Genomic DNA, 17,081 nt, shown 5'->3' with positions numbered 1-17,081 from the left:
CGATGAAGCTTCAGCAGTGTGGTAGAGTGGTTTATTCTTTATTAGATAGGTTTACCAGATTACTTAAAATCATACAACATCGTTTTAATTATTCATTCATTCAATGCAATTTTATTTGTTCTTTTCGTTATTTCTTTTGCATAACTGTGACCCCTTACACGTAGCATTGTCCGTGGTAAGCGATAGTGGGGGACTTGACCGTTTCAATCATGACCTGATGGGCATCGTAGACCACGTACAGTGAAATGTGCGGAACAACAAATACAATCGAGTCGTAAACGTAGAAGTACTTGAACGGATACATCTCGCTAGAACCGTACTCCATCGCATGCATCAGGTCGCTGTCAACGGTGAAGGTGTACTTGTGGGTGGTACCTTCGTATTGCTTGCCGATCTTGGGCTGCACCACGACGCTGTGTCCGTTGAGAACAAGCTTGAACGCCTGGAAAGGAATTGATAGTTGAATGCATGCAGTGGCGTTCGATCTGCACCCAGCGATCAAGAGGACTTACCACAAAGCTCTTATCAAGCTTTTGCACATAAACGGCCCAGCTGTAGGAAACGGGATGATCGGAAGCATAAAGGATCCATTCATTGAAGACCGGTGCCTTGGCTACATCGTAGTGGTATGGAGCGTACTCGTACACCGGGTTTATCACGCAGCTATCAACGTATCCGAATGATTTCATTACCTTGAAGTACCTGTTTAAAGTATAGCTGGTTAATGCTGTTGGGGCTCCTCTGCATGATTCTCTGCTTACTTGGTGAAAACAGTACTGTCCGGTTGGAACATCCAGACCCAATCATAGTACGGCACGTGATCGAATGCAACGGTTTCGTAGGCAGATTTCACCATCACATCCACCACCGGGTAGTCGTAGTGCATCGGATACTCTACGTCAACGACGAAACGGTTCTCCGGTACGAAGTGGAACTGATCCACCTCATGGTAGTAAGAAGGAACAACGTGCTTCACCCAGAACCAGAACGGTTTCACAAACTCGACGTACACCGGATGCACATGCTGGTAGTCAACGGTGTAGGTGTACTTGCGAACAGTCGTGTGCTCGTCAGCACACTCGAACGGAACTGGCACAGAGTAATCGTCGAACATTGGCAGAACTCGAGGAACACAATCATGGTAGTAGTACGTGGGCAGCGTGTGATACGTTGGCGTGTAGGTAATGTTCTTCTGTGCTACCGATTGCACTCCTGACCACTCGACGGACACCACCATATCGTCCTTGACGCACTTGTGATCGAACGAGTAGCCATGGAAGTACATCAGCTTACCACTGACGGATTCCGGAACGACATCCTTCACCCAATCGATGCAAACGTTCATGTTCTTCTCGCCCGGAGTCTGGCGCGTCACCTGCACGTTAATCGTCTTGAAGTACGTACCGTGCTCGTGCGTGTAGTAAACATTAACATCCCAGTGATTGACGATGACATCGGTTTTTTTGAAGACCGCCGAAAGTTTCACGTACTGACGCTGATCCGGGGTGGTCCACAGATGGTGTGGCATCACTTCACTGTCAACCTTGAAGGTAAACTCAACCTTATCGAAAGGATACACCTTGCAGGGGTTAATATAGCCAACGACTCCGAATGTAGTAGCCTTGGGGGGCAGCACGGTGGTGTAGAACCAGGTAAAGTACTTGCTGACGAAATCAAACACCGTCACGTGCTGCAGATCATGGAACAGCTCGGACGTAAACACATCGGTCAACGATTTGTAGTATTTCACCGTCGGCGGTACCTCCACATCAAAGGTGGCCATGTAGAAGTGCAGCCCAGTGTACTTGGAGTGCGTTTCGTACAGAACGCCGTCCTTCTTCTTCGACTCAGGATGCGCCACTACCGTTTGGAAGTGTTGACAGGCGGGGCAAGTTACTTTCAGATAATCGACTTCCGTTTCCGGGCGCGCAAAGACCTGCGTCTTGACATGCGACTTGAATCCGACCACATTGAACATCTCGTTGGCGTGTTTGGTCCAAACGAGCTTGAAAGAATTCTGTTGGAAGTTAAAAATGATATCGAACACAAGCGGAATATTGTAGTCGAACGCTTGCATGCGCCGTGTGCCCTGCCAGGCGAGAGCGAACGGATTGTAAACCGAGACACCGTAGTAACCGTGCATCCACATCCGGAAGAAGCTGTTGACGGTCAGTGTGACCTCGTTGGAGTTGGTCGTCGATGGGACGACGACATTGTACTTGAACTGCGACATCAAGGGCAATTTCAGATCAATCTTAGTCGGTACACCATCGAATGTTGGCATGTACAGCTCGACGTCGGCCACATTCAGCACCGTCGTGAACTGGTACTGCAGCGTCTTCAGCACCGTCAGATAGGTGTAGGTGTAGAACTGTTTGATCGTTTCCTCGTCAAAGTACTTCGTGTACACCACCTTACCGTTGGCCATGAACGTAAACTCCACGTGGACGGGCTCGTTTTCGTAGTTCTTTGTCAGCGGCTCATTCACCGTCTTGGGATCGACGTTGAACAGCTTGGGCCACAGGAGCGACAGTGGATTGTGAACTCCTTCAAATTTAACATACACCGAGTACAGATCGTACACATGGTCCATCACATACGGCGCAAAGCTGATGTAGAACTGGTTCACCTTGTTGTGCTTCGAATCGGCAATCATGTTACCACGGATGATCGTGCCAACTTTGTGCTCCTCGTCCAGATAATCGTAGAAGAACGATTTCGTTTCCACCGTTGCGTCGTAATGCACAAAGTCCTCGACAACCTGCTCCAGATAGTGATAGAACTCGGTGCCAGTGTAAACGTCCGAGTTGACCAGACTGCGAATCGTGGTGACGTAGAAGGAGTACACCTGCGGGTTCTTTTCAACCATCATAACGGGCTCCAGCTTAGAGCAGTAGTGAATGTCCTTCATCATGACGATAACCTTAATGGCGGCCACACGTAACTCCACTGGCATCGTCACATCAACGACAATCGGGAACACCACCTCGAACAGGGTATCGTGGGCGTGTTCCATCACCGTCATCAGCGCATAGATGACATGCACCTGCAGGTGGCGATCGTAGTGCAGATCAAGGACCTGCTCACCCTTCACCAGTGGCACCAACAGCTCACCGACCGTACCGTACTGAATGTTCTTCAAACCATGCAGCCACACCAGCTGATCATCGAATGTCTTCGCTTCCTTCAGCTTCTTGTAGTACACTTTGATGTACTTTTCGATTTCCGGTGAGTGCACGTCGTGCTGGAACGTCTTGTAAACCATCGTACTGAACGACAGGATGGCAGCGTGGGCCACATCCGGCTTGACCTGGGAATCAAAGTTAACGAAATCCTCCACACTGTGCAGCAGCTCCACCGACGGGACACGAACATTGACACCGAGCGAGAATAGCATACCGATCGCAACCGAGTCCTTCACTTTGTGATTCTTAATCAATCCCATCACAAACTGAACGGAGTATTTGCTACCGACCGACGGCAGCACTTTGTAGAAAATGTCCAGCGCCATCAAGTCCTTGGGTGTGTTGGTCTTCGTTAGCAGTGTCCAGAACTTTCCGTAGTCCTCCACGGAGAACGGTTTCAGTGCCTCAATGATGCGCGTCACGATCAGGCCATGCTTTGTGTCGATTTCTTGGTTCGTGATTGGATTCTCCTGTGCACAAACATAAACGATAATCATTTTGTTACTAACTCCCACCATATTTGATTGAAAATGAAGGGCTCACGTACCTGAAGATACTGAACAGCTTCGTAAAGCATCACTTGAATCTTGGGCCCAACGGAAGAGATATCAACCGATGGTTGAACGGTAGAAAGCGTCGGGTAGCTCTCTTCGAAGACGGATTCCGGTGTCTCATAATGGACGTAGTGATACATCTGAATAGGGAAAATGACCATCACACATCACGCGCAACGAATAAATAAAAGAAAACTTACCGGGAAGTTGGCAAACTCGAGCATTTTTGAGGGGGCCACCGTCTCCACATAAACCAGCTTCTGTTCGGTCGTGACGAACTGCTTTTGTCCACCCGAGGTAAACGGTTGAACATACTTGGTGCTCTCCGAGTGTACCTTGGTTACGTGCACACCGTCCTTACCGTACTCCATCTCGAACTCGACTACCGGGCGCACCGAATCCCAGGACGTCCAGTTGTGGTACACATAGGCCGTTTCCACGTTAGCGTACACATCGTACGGCACATGCGAGAACGTCGTGTAATCAGGGGTCTTCACGATGTGCACCTTTTCATCGACCGAGTGCATAACGTACGTGACATTCACCGTTCCGTATACGGTTTCCTCCGATTCGGTGAACACGATCGGTTTGACGAACTTTTTCGTTGGGACTTTATCGACTGGAAGCTGCAGCATGGTGGCAACGCCCTTCTTGATGTTCACACTCCAGAGAATGTCCGCCTTGGTGGTGAACACTTCCTTTACCATGCCGAATTTGTCGTACGTTACGTAGAACGGTTGCACGATGGCTTCAGCCTGCTTGGCGTAAACGGTGTAGTTTTCGGACGTGGGCTCCACCGCCATTGGCAGATGGCCCGTGTAGAGGAACACCTTGGGCTCAGTGAAGTACACAAACGTTCCATTGCCATTCGGATCTGCGTTTTGTGGCAGTGAAATGAACAAAGAATACAGTGTATAGAAGCCATTACACGAGTAAACACTAGGCTAGATTCTAATACATTCCTTACCTGGACGAATATGTAGATACGACTTCATGCGGTACATCGAACCGTACTCCGGTTCCACCACACCGGTGGTAACATCGAGCACATACTGGTACACATACTCTTCATTGCCGGTTCCGACGAAAACACTTTTCACTGGACTCCCGTTAGCGCAGCTAGCAGCCGCTACTAATGCAACGGCTGTTTGGTAGAGGGAAGATCAAGCGATGGGACGATCAGTTTCAATCAATCGTTCCGTTGCAAAGATGCCCTCAAAGTGCTACCTACCTAACGCCAACCACTTCATACTGCTGCACTGCTTCTGCCTGGCACAATGTCAAAAGTCGATCGTCAAGTTTTGTACCTTTAGAACGTCGCCAAAGGACATCAATCGGTCAACTGCAGCTGAGGAGGCAGGCCCTGGAGCCTTTTAAGCGGTCTGCTTATCATAACGCGGTTCCTTGTTTACCTTCGCAATGCTCCGGCAGGTCACAGGCATAGGTCAACCGATGGGCACAGCATCAAATCAATACATAACGATAGCCCATCCGTAATGCGTCCGGTGCAAAGATGATAATTGCGCATGCGCTGAGCGCGTTGCCCTATTGCAAGTGAAAATAATGTAGCCAATATTTCGGGGGGAAAGTGCATTGACCCAGCCCTCACATTGTTGCTAGCTAGCTGCCGTGATAAAGGTAGCCAAAGGAGGGGCATTTGCGTGTTGAACTTTAATCATTGTTGGCATTTGAGATGCATTTTGGCTATGGATTTGAATATTTAAAATATTGTTCCAATAAAACAATTTCATCCAAAAATGGTTACAGTGTTAGATAAATAAAAATCACAAAGATGGAATAGAAAAAGACAAATTTGAAAGCAAAAATCAATAACGAAATAACGAAATAAAATGCTAGTGACATTGGAACGTTTTCGCACACCCAATGCTCCGCTTCATCGGTACTGATGCAGAGTCATAACTATCATCGTCATCGTCATCATCATTTGCATCATCAGCAGCATCATCATCAGCGAGTTTCACGTCGTAATCGTCTAGAACTCGGGGAGCAGATGATAGCCGTTGGCAATCCCCAATCTGCAAGCCAGTTTCTTTACGGACTTCAACGCGAGTGGATGGATCATTTGCGGCACGGTAAAATGCGGTGCCACCTAGTGCTGTTATTGTTATCTGTCGCGTGGGGTTTCCCGCCCGTTAGTCACGGTCAGAGGTTAGCATGAACTGGAGATAGCTTTGCGAGGAGCTAAGTATTACTTAAAGAGTGAATGATTTGCTTTACAGCTATGTCGTGGTATCATCGGACACGCTGCGAGCGCACACGACGTACGGTCTTGCCGTAGCAAACGTTGCACCGAAAACTCAACACTTTCGGTTTGAAATTGTGGCTAACAATCAATCGATTGCACGTTCCTCGACGGTGGACATCGCTGCCAATGGATTCAAGCAAATTGATTTGAATGTGAGTGTTCAAACTTGTTGAGTGTGAAGATGAGGATCATAAGCACGCTTTCTTGGTACATTGAATAGATAAATCAGCTGGATCCAGAGGCTTCCTATATGCTCCAGGTTTGGGATGCATCCAAAGGTGTGCTATTGAACGCAAGCACGGTCGCTTGTTCCGTGCGAAGCTATGTTGTACTGTTTCAGACCGACAAACCAGTGTACAAACCAAGTGATAAGATTCTGTTTCGGGTCGTGTTTTTGACACTTGACCTGATGCCGGTACAGGAGGCTGCCATTACCATTTTTCTAACGGATCCATCGGGATCTCGATTAAAACAGTGGTCCTCAGCGCAACTGCAAAATGGTGTTTTCGAAGGTAGATTCAAGTTGGCATCGGAACCTTCATTCGGGAGGTGGACTATCAACGCAAACATTAATGAACAGGTATGTAGGCAGAAAAGTGGCGGTGAGGGTACACAGTTATCAATCACGAGATTTATTCTTTACAGACTTACCGAGAAACGGTCCAAGTGGAAGAGTACAGTGTGCCACTATTAAATATAGACCTGAACAGTGCCCCTAACCCTTACATGTACTGTGAGGATAAACAGATAATGCTTAAGCTAAGTGTCAACTATGCCCAAGGTGGTGCAGTTCAAGGCCACGCAACAGTTGTGATGCGGACTCAGCTAGAAAACTTTATACACCAGCAGAAGGAAGTAGCACGAAAAGAGCTCATGCTTAATGGATCTGCTCTAGTGAGGTTTTCCATGCCATTGATATCACCGGATTGTCTTGAAGACCGCACTGTCTGGTTCGATGTTGTCGTTCGTGAGTCAACAACGAACGTTACTCAGGAAGAGACTCGCACGTTCACCGTGCATCGCTCTCTCTACGATATGGAAGTGCTCGATGAAACCAATAGCTTCCATCCGGACACTCCTGTGCATTTGAAAGCAAGACTAGTCTCGATTAGCGGAAGGCCACAGTCCAACCAGTTTGTTATACTAAACTATACACTTCAAAAAGAACAGTTGAGCATGGAGGAAGCGGTACCGCAAATTGTACGCGTGAAGACTGACACGCGAGGAGTCTTTAAACTGTCTTTCAACACTACGCTAGATACGGTCGCGGTCGATGTGTTTGGCACTTACAGGAACCGAACATACTCTCTGCTGGCAGCTTATCCTATGTACGAAAGCAACGAGATTGATTATTTAGTAGCACACACGAGTCAAGCTTAGTAAGTTTGAAGAGATTTTGAAGCGAGACACCTGATTTCATAGTTTCATTATGTTTGCAGTTACAGATCGAAGCATCAGGTCACTATCAATGTGCGCAATAACTTCCGTACCAATCGCATTTTCTTCGTTTGCTTCTGTAGTGCAATGGTGTGCGATAGCGGTGTGGTACAATCCGCTGATGTTCAAAAATACCACAAGTTTTCATTCTTAGCACCGTCTTTGGTTGCACAGCAGATGAAGGTGTTAGTATTTACGGTAAAAAATGATGGAGCAATTGTAAGCACAACAGTCATCGTTCGGTTTCGGCTTCAGCCTCATCATACGGTAGGTTGAATGGGGCTTCGAATTAAGACGTTTGCCTACCTTCACTCTTTCTATTAGTTGACCATTTCAGCGGCTCGTGTCGAGGAAATTTCACAGAAATACAGTATCAGCATTGGGGCAGGTAACGGTGCCTATGTTGGTCTGTTCGGAGTGGAGGAACGTGCTAGAACTATGTCATCCGGCGAGAATGATCTTTCGTGGAGCAAATTGCACAGGGCGCTGCAGCCATTCAACAAGCTGCACGCTGATGCATTTTTACACGATAGTTTCAAAGTAAGTGCACTAGTAAGGAACAAATGTAATTGTGATGTGATGTAATGTTAATGTAAAACGTATTTCAGAGAGTTGGAGCGTTGCTGTTAACGGATGGATATGAACCGGATGGTAAGTATCGAAGCACAACAACCGATCTTATGTTGAAGTAATGTGCACATCTGTCTGCACAGTTGGTCCTGTATTCAATGCGCAAGGAAGAGTTGGTAACATTTTCGAGGAAGAGGAAGCACCCAGGGAACACTATCCCGAAACCTGGATTTGGGAATCCGTTAGAACGCTCGAGTAAGTAGAGGAAAACGACAAAAAAAATCCAGTATACACTAACCGCTCATACTTTGCTTCCAGCCAACGCATCCAGACCATCGAGCGAGCGCTACCAAACATTGGCACCTTCTATTTAATGGCATTTGCTTTGGACTCTACATACGGACTGCAGATAACGAAACCAGCTCGTTTGAAGTACTCAAAGGATGTTTTTGCTCAGCTACATATACCACCTTCACTGAACCGCTCAGAGGAAGCGGTTGGTTATTGTTTAATTCACAATTATGGTTCCTCGGTAACGGTGCTCGTGGAAATTCAACCGAACTTGGCAAACACTAAACTAGTTCTTGGTGCTGGAGAAACAGAAAGCATACCGTTGAAGCTTTTGTTTGAGCAAGTAGGTGACGTGAAAATTGTCGTGACTTTGCGCATTTCGAATGGAACCATCCTTGACACGGTCCAACAAATGATCTCAGTGCGCCATAAGGGTAATGTTCGGTACGTGGAGGATGTTCGTTTAATACACTTCGATAAGCCGTCACAAACAGAGCTCAATTTAATGGTTGAACTACCAAAGCAAAACATCATCCCCGATTCTGGCAAGCTAACCTTGTCTGTAATTGGTAGGTGGCGATACAACTGGGTTTGAAAGTACTCTGTGTCACTGAAAGTCTAATTTTTTACAGGATCCTTTCCCAACCTCCATGAATACGATCTGCAACCGATGGCTGATTCATCGTACATCCACGGAAGCGCAAATGTTCTATTTTTCCAGACTACACTCACCATTTATGAATATCTGCGCAATAGTGGACTGCTGAAGGCTGATAGTTTAACCAAATTCAATCCACTGGTGGAGGTCGCATTCCAGAACCAGTTGAAATTTCGCCTAAAAGGTGGAGCGTTTAGCTACCTTGGTTATGATGTTCCTGACCGCTGTGGAAGCGTTTGGCTGACAGCAAACACGGTGCACACATTCATTAGAGCGGCCGAGTTTGTTCACATCAATGATCGAAACATTGAAGCATCACTAAATTGGCTACAGGAGCAAATGCTTACCAATGGAAGTTTTAAAGAGACGTGCGCTTCGGCGTTGGATCGTGCTCAGATAATTGGAGAAACCGAGCTATCGCTCGCTATCACTGTTCTCACAGCATTCATCAATAACAAGTACAGTAGTAAATATGGTAATTTGCGAAATCGTACACTGGCGATGGTATTGAAGGCTACGAGGGATGATGTGTACAGCATGGCAAGGATTGCGTACCTCCTTAAGCTAATGAACCATCCTGCACGAATGACTGCAATCGAACAGTTGAACAAACAAGCCATCGATGTTGATGGTGCTTTCCGTTGTTGGTTAGAACGGCATCCTCCCAACAAGGAACCATCGAAGCGCGATACAGAAACCACTGCGTACGCATTGCTGGCAAATATCAATGAAGGGACTATGGCATCAGAGGAAATCCAACGTGTGGCTCAATGGCTCTATAAACGCTGCTTCACTGGCAATCGCTTTATTGTCACTGCGGAAAATTTGATCGGTTTGCAGGCTCTCGGAGAGGTGGCTAAGCGTAATACGGTTCCAGAAACCAAACTATCACTAGTGCTTCCTACATCAATGCTGAACCTTGTCGTGGATGACACCAATCGAGAACTTTTGCAAACACTTCAATTAACGAGAGCAACTCCTAGGGTGAGAGTTTCCGCAAAAGGATTAGGCTCAGCATGGGTGAAACTAAGCTATAAGTATAACGTGCCGTAAGATGTGGAAAAGAGATAAATCATAAAAGGAAAAGATCAATCAAAGGATCAATCTTCTTACCTACACTGTGACTGTATCATTATTCTGAGTCTCAATAAAACTCTTCCTTGATATGCTCGTCGGATGGAAAAACATGGTAAGAATGCTACAGCTTGTAGCTTATGCGTGCACCTGGCAAATCAATATTTTAAATAGTTCAGCTGAAATAATTGTTACTAACATATTTTAGATTCATTCATTCAGAGTTCCATTTGCCTCGCTTTAGTTCCTGCGTTCATGCTAATTTCAAGGTCAATGTAAATGTTTACAATATTCCACGCTCGCCGGTCTCTTCAAACTCTCGCTACAACTCTCACGGATTCACGGAGCAGAGGAACGCGTACAGTGATCAGGAATAGTAAAAGACCACTCACAGTTTTTTTTAATTCGAGATCGACAGTAAATTCAAAGTTGTTCTAGCGATAAATAAAAACCTTTTCCTTTCCATTTTGTAGCCAACCATAGCATGGTAGATTTGTTGAACATTAATACAAGAGTCAATCAACTAAACTAAATAAAGAGGTGGATCTTCTACTTATGCTGGTCACTGTAATCCTCTCGCAACGACTCTCGCGGATTCAGCCGAGCGTGGGAGATAAAACAAGAATGTCACACAATTCTCACTGTGTTCATGCAACGGAATCTATAAATTTAGCCGATTCTTGCCGGCGTAGTTTCTGTGCGTTTCAAGTTACTGTGCAGTGTGTGCGTACAACAAAGTGCTCCAAGTCCAATAACTTTTTGAACCTTTTATAAAACGCACAAATAACCATACGTTTATCAATTATGTTTAACCAAGGTCTTTCAGAAGCGTTTGGAAATAGGGCAGCATGTATGGCAAAGCCAAAGAAGGAGAAAGAAGATCATGATAAGGGGTGAGTAACAGGCGGACCGATACTTCTGTGCGTTGAGATGAAAAATACCAACGGATGAGTCATACGAGTGACGCTTAACAGCTATTAGAATGGAGATGGAACGCATATTTTCGGCTATGCTGTAGCGTTGCTATATATTTGAGTATCTATAATGATCGATGCGTAATTTATCGTTCGTTTCACAGGCACTATGCTGTTGTTGGTGCTAGAATTATTCGACCCAACTCCGAGTATCGTGTAACGGTTACGAGTTTTGAGCTGACCGATAAGCTGGAAATGTGTGTATCGTTAGTATCGAAGGGTAACGTTATTGAGAGTAAGAATGTTTCACTGGAAAGAAATGATCATCAATCGATCGTTTTTCAAGTAAGTCACTCTTTTACAATAAAATATTGTCCCAATAATAAGCAAACGCTAACGAAAATCGGATTATTTCAGCTCGGATCTATCCCGGACGATAAATATGAGCTGGTTGCAGAAGGAAAATCCGGAATAGTTTTCCGGAAAGAGGCTACGCTGGAGTACGACGATAAGTTCTGCTCGGTTCTGCTGCAAACTGATAAAGCTGTGTATAAGCCAGGAGATACGGTGCGTTTCCGGGTGCTTGTTTTGGATCGTAACATGAAGCCCGCGATGGCTGGATCCAGTATGAGGCTGTTCATTTGTGATGGCGCAGGTAATCGAGTCAAGCAGTGGAATGATGTAAGCCTTAATAGCACTGGAGTTTTTGAAGCGGAGCTTCCACTGTCCACGGAGCCAGTGCTCGGGGAATGGAAGATAAATGTAGAGGTGTTGGGAGTGGTAAGTTATCTGAGTCATTTTTATCACTCACACACATTGTACGATTTTAAATTGTTTTATTTTTAGAAACAATCCAAATCATTCGATGTGGATAAGTACGTTCTTCCAACGTTTGAAGTAAACGTAAAAGGAGATAGCTATACGACGGTTGACGATGAAACTCTCAAAGTATCGATCGAGTCAAAGTACACGTACGGCAAGCCGGTTGTTGGGGAGCTAACTCTCTCGGTGAAACCGAAAGAAAATTACTACTATGGCGAGAAAGTTACTACTTTTTGTCAAAAGACGGTACCAATTAATGGTAAAACAGTGGTGGAGTTTAATCTGCAGGATGAGCTCAAACTGAGCTCAGCATATTATCGCGAGTTTTCCTTCGAGGCTGAGGTCCGCGAGCAATTAACAGGACGTACGCAGAGTGGCTCCGCGACTGTAAAGATCCATGACGATCGATACACCGTGAAATTGGTGGAAGAGGCAGAGTATATTCCGGGACTCCCATACAAAGCATGGATAAAAGTAACCAACCTTGATGGGAGCCCTGTAGAGGCAGATTCCATCATGGTTTTGATTCGAAATGATTCCAAAGTTCAATTAACCAACTATATGCTGGACAACAAAGGCATGACCAAATTGGATTTGAATCTGGATAGCATGAAATTTAATTATCTCCGCATAGAAGTATTGTTTCGCGGAAAATCATACGAAGTCGAAGGAATTAGAAAACGTCGTGGAAAAATGGATGCATTTATCAGGATATCAACATCGGAGCAGCAGTAAGTCGATCGAGAAGAGAGTTTCTCCATCTTTTTTTATATTCTTGTGTTCTGTTTTAGACCATCGCTCGGAAACGACTTGAAGTTTGATGTTTGTAGCACAAAACCTCTCAAGTACGTCGCCTATGCTGTCCTGTCTCGAGGAGCCGTGGTCAATGGTGGAGTTGTTGAAGCCAGTGATCAAACATGTATTATTATAACAATTCCGTCTGTTTATGCAATGGTTCCTCGAGCAAAGTTACTCGCATTCTACATGTGTAAAGATGGAAGCGTCGTTAGTAACATTACTACAATTGAGTATCATAATATCTTCGAGAACAATGTGAGAATCTAGAACAAGGCAGTAAATAGGATCATGTAAGTAATCTAAAACGCTTCTCCCGTTTCCACAGTTAGTTTTAGATATTACAAATCATGACGTTAAGCCAGGCGAGACAATTGATATAAGCGTGAAAGCAAATGAAGAATCATTTGTTGGATTATTGGCGGTAGATCAAAGCGTTCTTTTGCTCAAAAGTGGAAACGACCTCACCCGGGATTGTGTGGCGAAGGAGTTGGAAGCATATGAATCTTCTCGAAATTATTCATTATATTATCACAATGAACTCCCTGATTTCCAGGTATGCAGGTTCTAGGATTTCAAATATTCATTATTTTATTCATAAAATTAGAATTAGAAATAAATTGAATCAGTATTCAAGTCTTCTCTCGATTATTCCAGGATGCAGGAGCGATATTCATATCTAACGCTCGCGAGGACCTAGGTATGAGCCATGGGATTAATTTATGTTGAATGTTTTATGGAATTATTTCAAATTGCATTTTTTATTTGCAGAAGATCTTGAAGAAACAGTGATCTGCGCGTCTGCTTCTGTTGAAGCAGCTGTCTTTGCGGCCCCAATGATGGAGAGAAACATGATGAAGATCGAATGTCAAGACGAAATCGAAATGGACGATGAAGATACCAGCGAACCAGCTATTCGCCGCAATTTTCCAGAAACATGGATTTGGGAGAGCATTCAAAAGTGGTACTGAAACCCATAAATTATGCAAACGACTTTATGCTTTTTAATCCTTTTTATGTTTCTTAGTAACAAGGATGGTGAAGTGATAAGGAAAATCGTGCCCGACACGGTGACTTCTTGGATTATTTCGGGTTTCTCGCTTAATCAAAACACTGGACTTGGTTTGATGGAGTCTCCAGCCAAGATAAATGTATTTCTACCATTCTTCATATCGATGGACTTGCCGTACTCGGTAAAACATGGCGAAAGTGTCCGAATTCCTGTGATTGTTTTCAACTATCTGGACGAAGATCAGACGGCGGACGTGATTTTCTACAACAAAAACGGGGAGTTTGAATTTACGGACGATTCTGAGTCAAGCGTTTACGAAGGTTTGTTGCGGGTGCTCAAGTCTCTCACGACGCATCTCGAGATATGATTAATCGGTAATTATTATGTCTTTTGTAGATCATCACCGAAGGATGAAAGTGCTGCTAGCGAAAGACGGAGGCAAAACATTGTCCTTTATGATCAAACCCAAAAAGATCGGCCATATTACACTGAAGATAACTGCAACATGTGCTCTGGCAGGAGATGGCATCGAACGGGAGCTTCTGGTCCAGCCCGAGGGAATTCCTCAGTACATTAACCAGGCTACTTTGATCGACCTTCGTTCCACTGCCAACCATACTAAAAGGCTGGAAATTGATATTCCTAGCAACGCCGTGCCCAACTCCACGAAGGTATCAGTGTCAGTGATTGGCGATGTGCTTGGATCATCGATCGCCAATTTGGATTCATTGATTCGCATGCCGTTTGGGTGTGGTGAGCAGAACATGCTGAACTTTGTACCATGCATCGTGGTGCTTGACTATTTGAATGCTTCGAAGCGACTGACTGCTGATGATAGAATAGTGTCCAAAGCCAAACGGTGCATGGAAGTTGGTTATCAGCGAGAGCTCACGTACAAACATGCCGATGGGTCCTTCAGTGCTTTCGGTGAATCGGACAAGAGCGGAAGCACCTGGTTGACCGCTTTCGTTGCAAAATCGTTCCAGCAAGCGAACAAGTACATAAGCGTAGAGTCCAATATTGTAGACAAGGCGCTTGGCTGGCTCAGTAAAGTGCAAAGCGAGAACGGATCGTTCCCGGAGGTAGGCAACATTTGCCATAAGGATATGCAGGGAGGAGCAGCAGGTGGCTTAGCACTGACGGCTTATACGGTGATAGCATTTCTCGAAACACGCGAACATGCACAAAAGTATGCAGAGACGGTGACCAAGGCTCTAAATTACTTGAGTCAAAAAGTGCTCGAACCATGCGATATCTATGCACATGCCCTCGTTGCATACGCCTTACAGATTGCTGGTCATCAGATGAAGGACGAAGTGATGGGCAAGCTGGAATACAGGGCCACGGTCAGTGGCGAAATGAAGTGGTGGAGCAAGAACGTCACAGAAAAGGACTCGAAATCCGTTCGCAACAATTGGAACTGTTGTCGTCCCTGTTCGGTAGATGTCGAAATGAGTGCCTACGCTCTGTTAGCTTCACTCGTTTCATCGACGGGGCTAGAGAGTTTGCCTGTGATGAAGTGGCTTTTATCTCAGCGAAATGATAAAGGAGGATTCCAGTCAACGCAGGACACGGTTGTCGGGTTGGAAGCTCTCGCTAAAATAGCAGCCAAATTTTCATCCGACGATCTCAACATAACGATGGAGATGAAGACCGGCCAGACTGTCCAGCGAAGCTTTAACGTTAATAAGGATAACGCCCTCGTACTACAGAAGCTGGAGTTACCGGAATCCATACGATCTGTTGAGATGACGGCTAATGGAACCGGGTGTGCACTGTTCCAGCTGTCGTCTAAGTACCACATCAACGATAAGGAGAGTAGCCCGCGTTTCAAATTGGAACCGTTGGTCAGCAAAGGAGAAATGGAAAGTGCCATTAAAATTTCCATAACGACGAGCTTTATTCCTTCAGAAGATCAACCCATCTCCAATATGGCCGTCATGGAGATCGATATGTTGAGTGGATTCATCGTAGAGAGTGACTCGATCGCAGCGCTTAAGCAACATTCTGCTGTTAAGGTTTGCCGAAGCACCTTTGCATGATGGTTACATACTTCATATAAGCCATATCTTTTGTGAACTCCTCGTTACAGAAAATCGAAACGAAGCGTGGTGATACGACGCTTGTGCTTTACTTTGACAACATTGGAGAAACAAGTGTGACACTCACTGTGATTGCTTATCGGAAACATGAAGTAACGGATATCAAACCTGCTAATACTATCATCTACGATTACTATGACAACAGTAGGTATCAAGCATAATCGTAATTGAGCGTAATTTATCATGCATCATTTCTGTTTGTTTCTTTTCAGCTCGCCGTTGCAGTGCATTTTATGAGATTCCTGCCTAATCATTGACAGCAATATGAGTCTTGCCGGATTTCTTAACTACAATTTATGCTGCGAATATAATGCAGTACGTTTATCGATTTCGATAGTTCGAAGAGTTTTATGTGATTACATGATGTGCAATATTAATTATTCGTCTCTTCGATTCAATGTTTCTTGATTTCACATATCACATGAGCTAAAGCAGAAAGTAAGCTGATAGATAAGTCCTAGATAATGGGGAGGATGAGCACGTGGTGTTCCTTTTTGTCAAAAACGGGTGGACTATGTTTGGGTTTCCGTGTTGCTGCTTCTGACTCGAGCAACCATGCATTTATTAGCGTTGTGCTTACTTGTTCAATCGTCCTTATCGCGAACCTCGCAGGACCTTCGCTGCGGTCGCCGTTACCTGAGTGGATCTTATGACCTTGTTCTCCAATCATAGAGCTACATCTACCGTCGTGGTGGCTGTTTATGTCCGTGATATTTATGCTCCTGTTTATTTAAGATAAGTTGCTTCATTCAAGTTGCTTGAGCATCATTTTGCCTTACTTTTGAATGCAAATTTGTAAAGGGATAATTTTTTTAAATCATTGGTCGCGTTCGCAACATACATACATCAGTAAAAAATCATTGTTTGAAAAATCTTGTTTGAAATTTCTTGTAACATTTGTACTATATACATAGTATCTGTATCCTTGTTCTGAGTTTAAAAAACATACATACGGCATGGTAAACATGCAACAACCCGATATTATAAGGAACATTCTGCAATGCAATATTTCAAAACCTGCTAAAGTAATGGTTTCGATCGTATGCTATTGCTTCATTTGGGACGCTTAGTTCATGTGACTGCGTATGAAGTGTTTCAAGGTCAATGTTTGTTTACCTCGTTCGCCGGTCTTTTAAATCTCTCGCATTCATTCATCGAAACGTGAGAGATAAAACGCGTACAGTGATCAGGAATAGTAAAAGACCACTCACAGTTTTTTTTAATTCGAGGTCGACAGTAAATTCAAAGTTGTTCTAGCGATAAATAAAAACCTTTTCCTTTCCATTTTGTAGCCAGCCATAGCACGGCAGATTTGTTGAACATTAATACAAGAGTAAATATGCTAAAATGCAACCTTCAATCAACTAAAATAAATAAAGAGGTGGATCTTTTACTTATGCT

The 17,081-nt window shown here is 44.7% G+C and overlaps 3 protein-coding genes across 3 annotated transcripts; 2 read left to right on the top strand and 1 right to left on the bottom strand.

Annotated features, from left to right (window-relative positions):
- Positions 1-56: 56 nt before the first annotated feature.
- On the bottom strand, positions 57-5,085 carry LOC126580808 (uncharacterized). The gene is made up of 7 exons (XM_050244072.1): positions 4,971-5,085; positions 4,707-4,883; positions 3,940-4,613; positions 3,733-3,879; positions 762-3,655; positions 513-702; positions 57-442 (listed from the first exon to the last, which is right to left on the bottom strand). The coding sequence occupies exons 1-7, from the start codon at positions 4,987-4,989 to the stop codon at positions 155-157; spliced, it is 4,389 nt and encodes a 1,462-aa protein (XP_050100029.1). The 5' UTR covers positions 4,990-5,085; the 3' UTR covers positions 57-154.
- Positions 5,086-5,762: 677 nt separating this feature from the next.
- LOC126571065 (alpha-2-macroglobulin-like) lies at positions 5,763-10,127 on the top strand. The gene is made up of 10 exons (XM_050229300.1): positions 5,763-5,908; positions 5,980-6,157; positions 6,226-6,585; positions 6,651-7,384; positions 7,445-7,709; positions 7,767-7,982; positions 8,051-8,093; positions 8,156-8,267; positions 8,331-8,872; positions 8,936-10,127. The coding sequence occupies exons 1-10, from the start codon at positions 5,814-5,816 to the stop codon at positions 10,012-10,014; spliced, it is 3,624 nt and encodes a 1,207-aa protein (XP_050085257.1). The 5' UTR covers positions 5,763-5,813; the 3' UTR covers positions 10,015-10,127.
- Positions 10,128-10,744: 617 nt separating this feature from the next.
- LOC126568982 (CD109 antigen-like) lies at positions 10,745-16,073 on the top strand. The gene is made up of 12 exons (XM_050225732.1): positions 10,745-10,928; positions 11,114-11,294; positions 11,367-11,729; positions 11,796-12,502; positions 12,563-12,824; positions 12,895-13,122; positions 13,224-13,266; positions 13,338-13,530; positions 13,594-13,898; positions 13,975-15,596; positions 15,671-15,824; positions 15,893-16,073. Exons 1-12 carry the CDS (start codon positions 10,840-10,842, stop codon positions 15,928-15,930), a joined length of 4,185 nt encoding a protein of 1,394 aa, XP_050081689.1. The 5' UTR covers positions 10,745-10,839; the 3' UTR covers positions 15,931-16,073.
- Positions 16,074-17,081: the final 1,008 nt, after the last annotated feature.

The sequence above is a fragment of the Anopheles aquasalis genome, chromosome 2, assembly GCF_943734665.1.
Source record: "Anopheles aquasalis chromosome 2, idAnoAquaMG_Q_19, whole genome shotgun sequence".
Classification (NCBI taxonomy): Eukaryota; Metazoa; Arthropoda; class Insecta; order Diptera; family Culicidae; genus Anopheles; species Anopheles aquasalis.
This window is presented reverse-complemented; position numbering and strand designations above follow the sequence as displayed.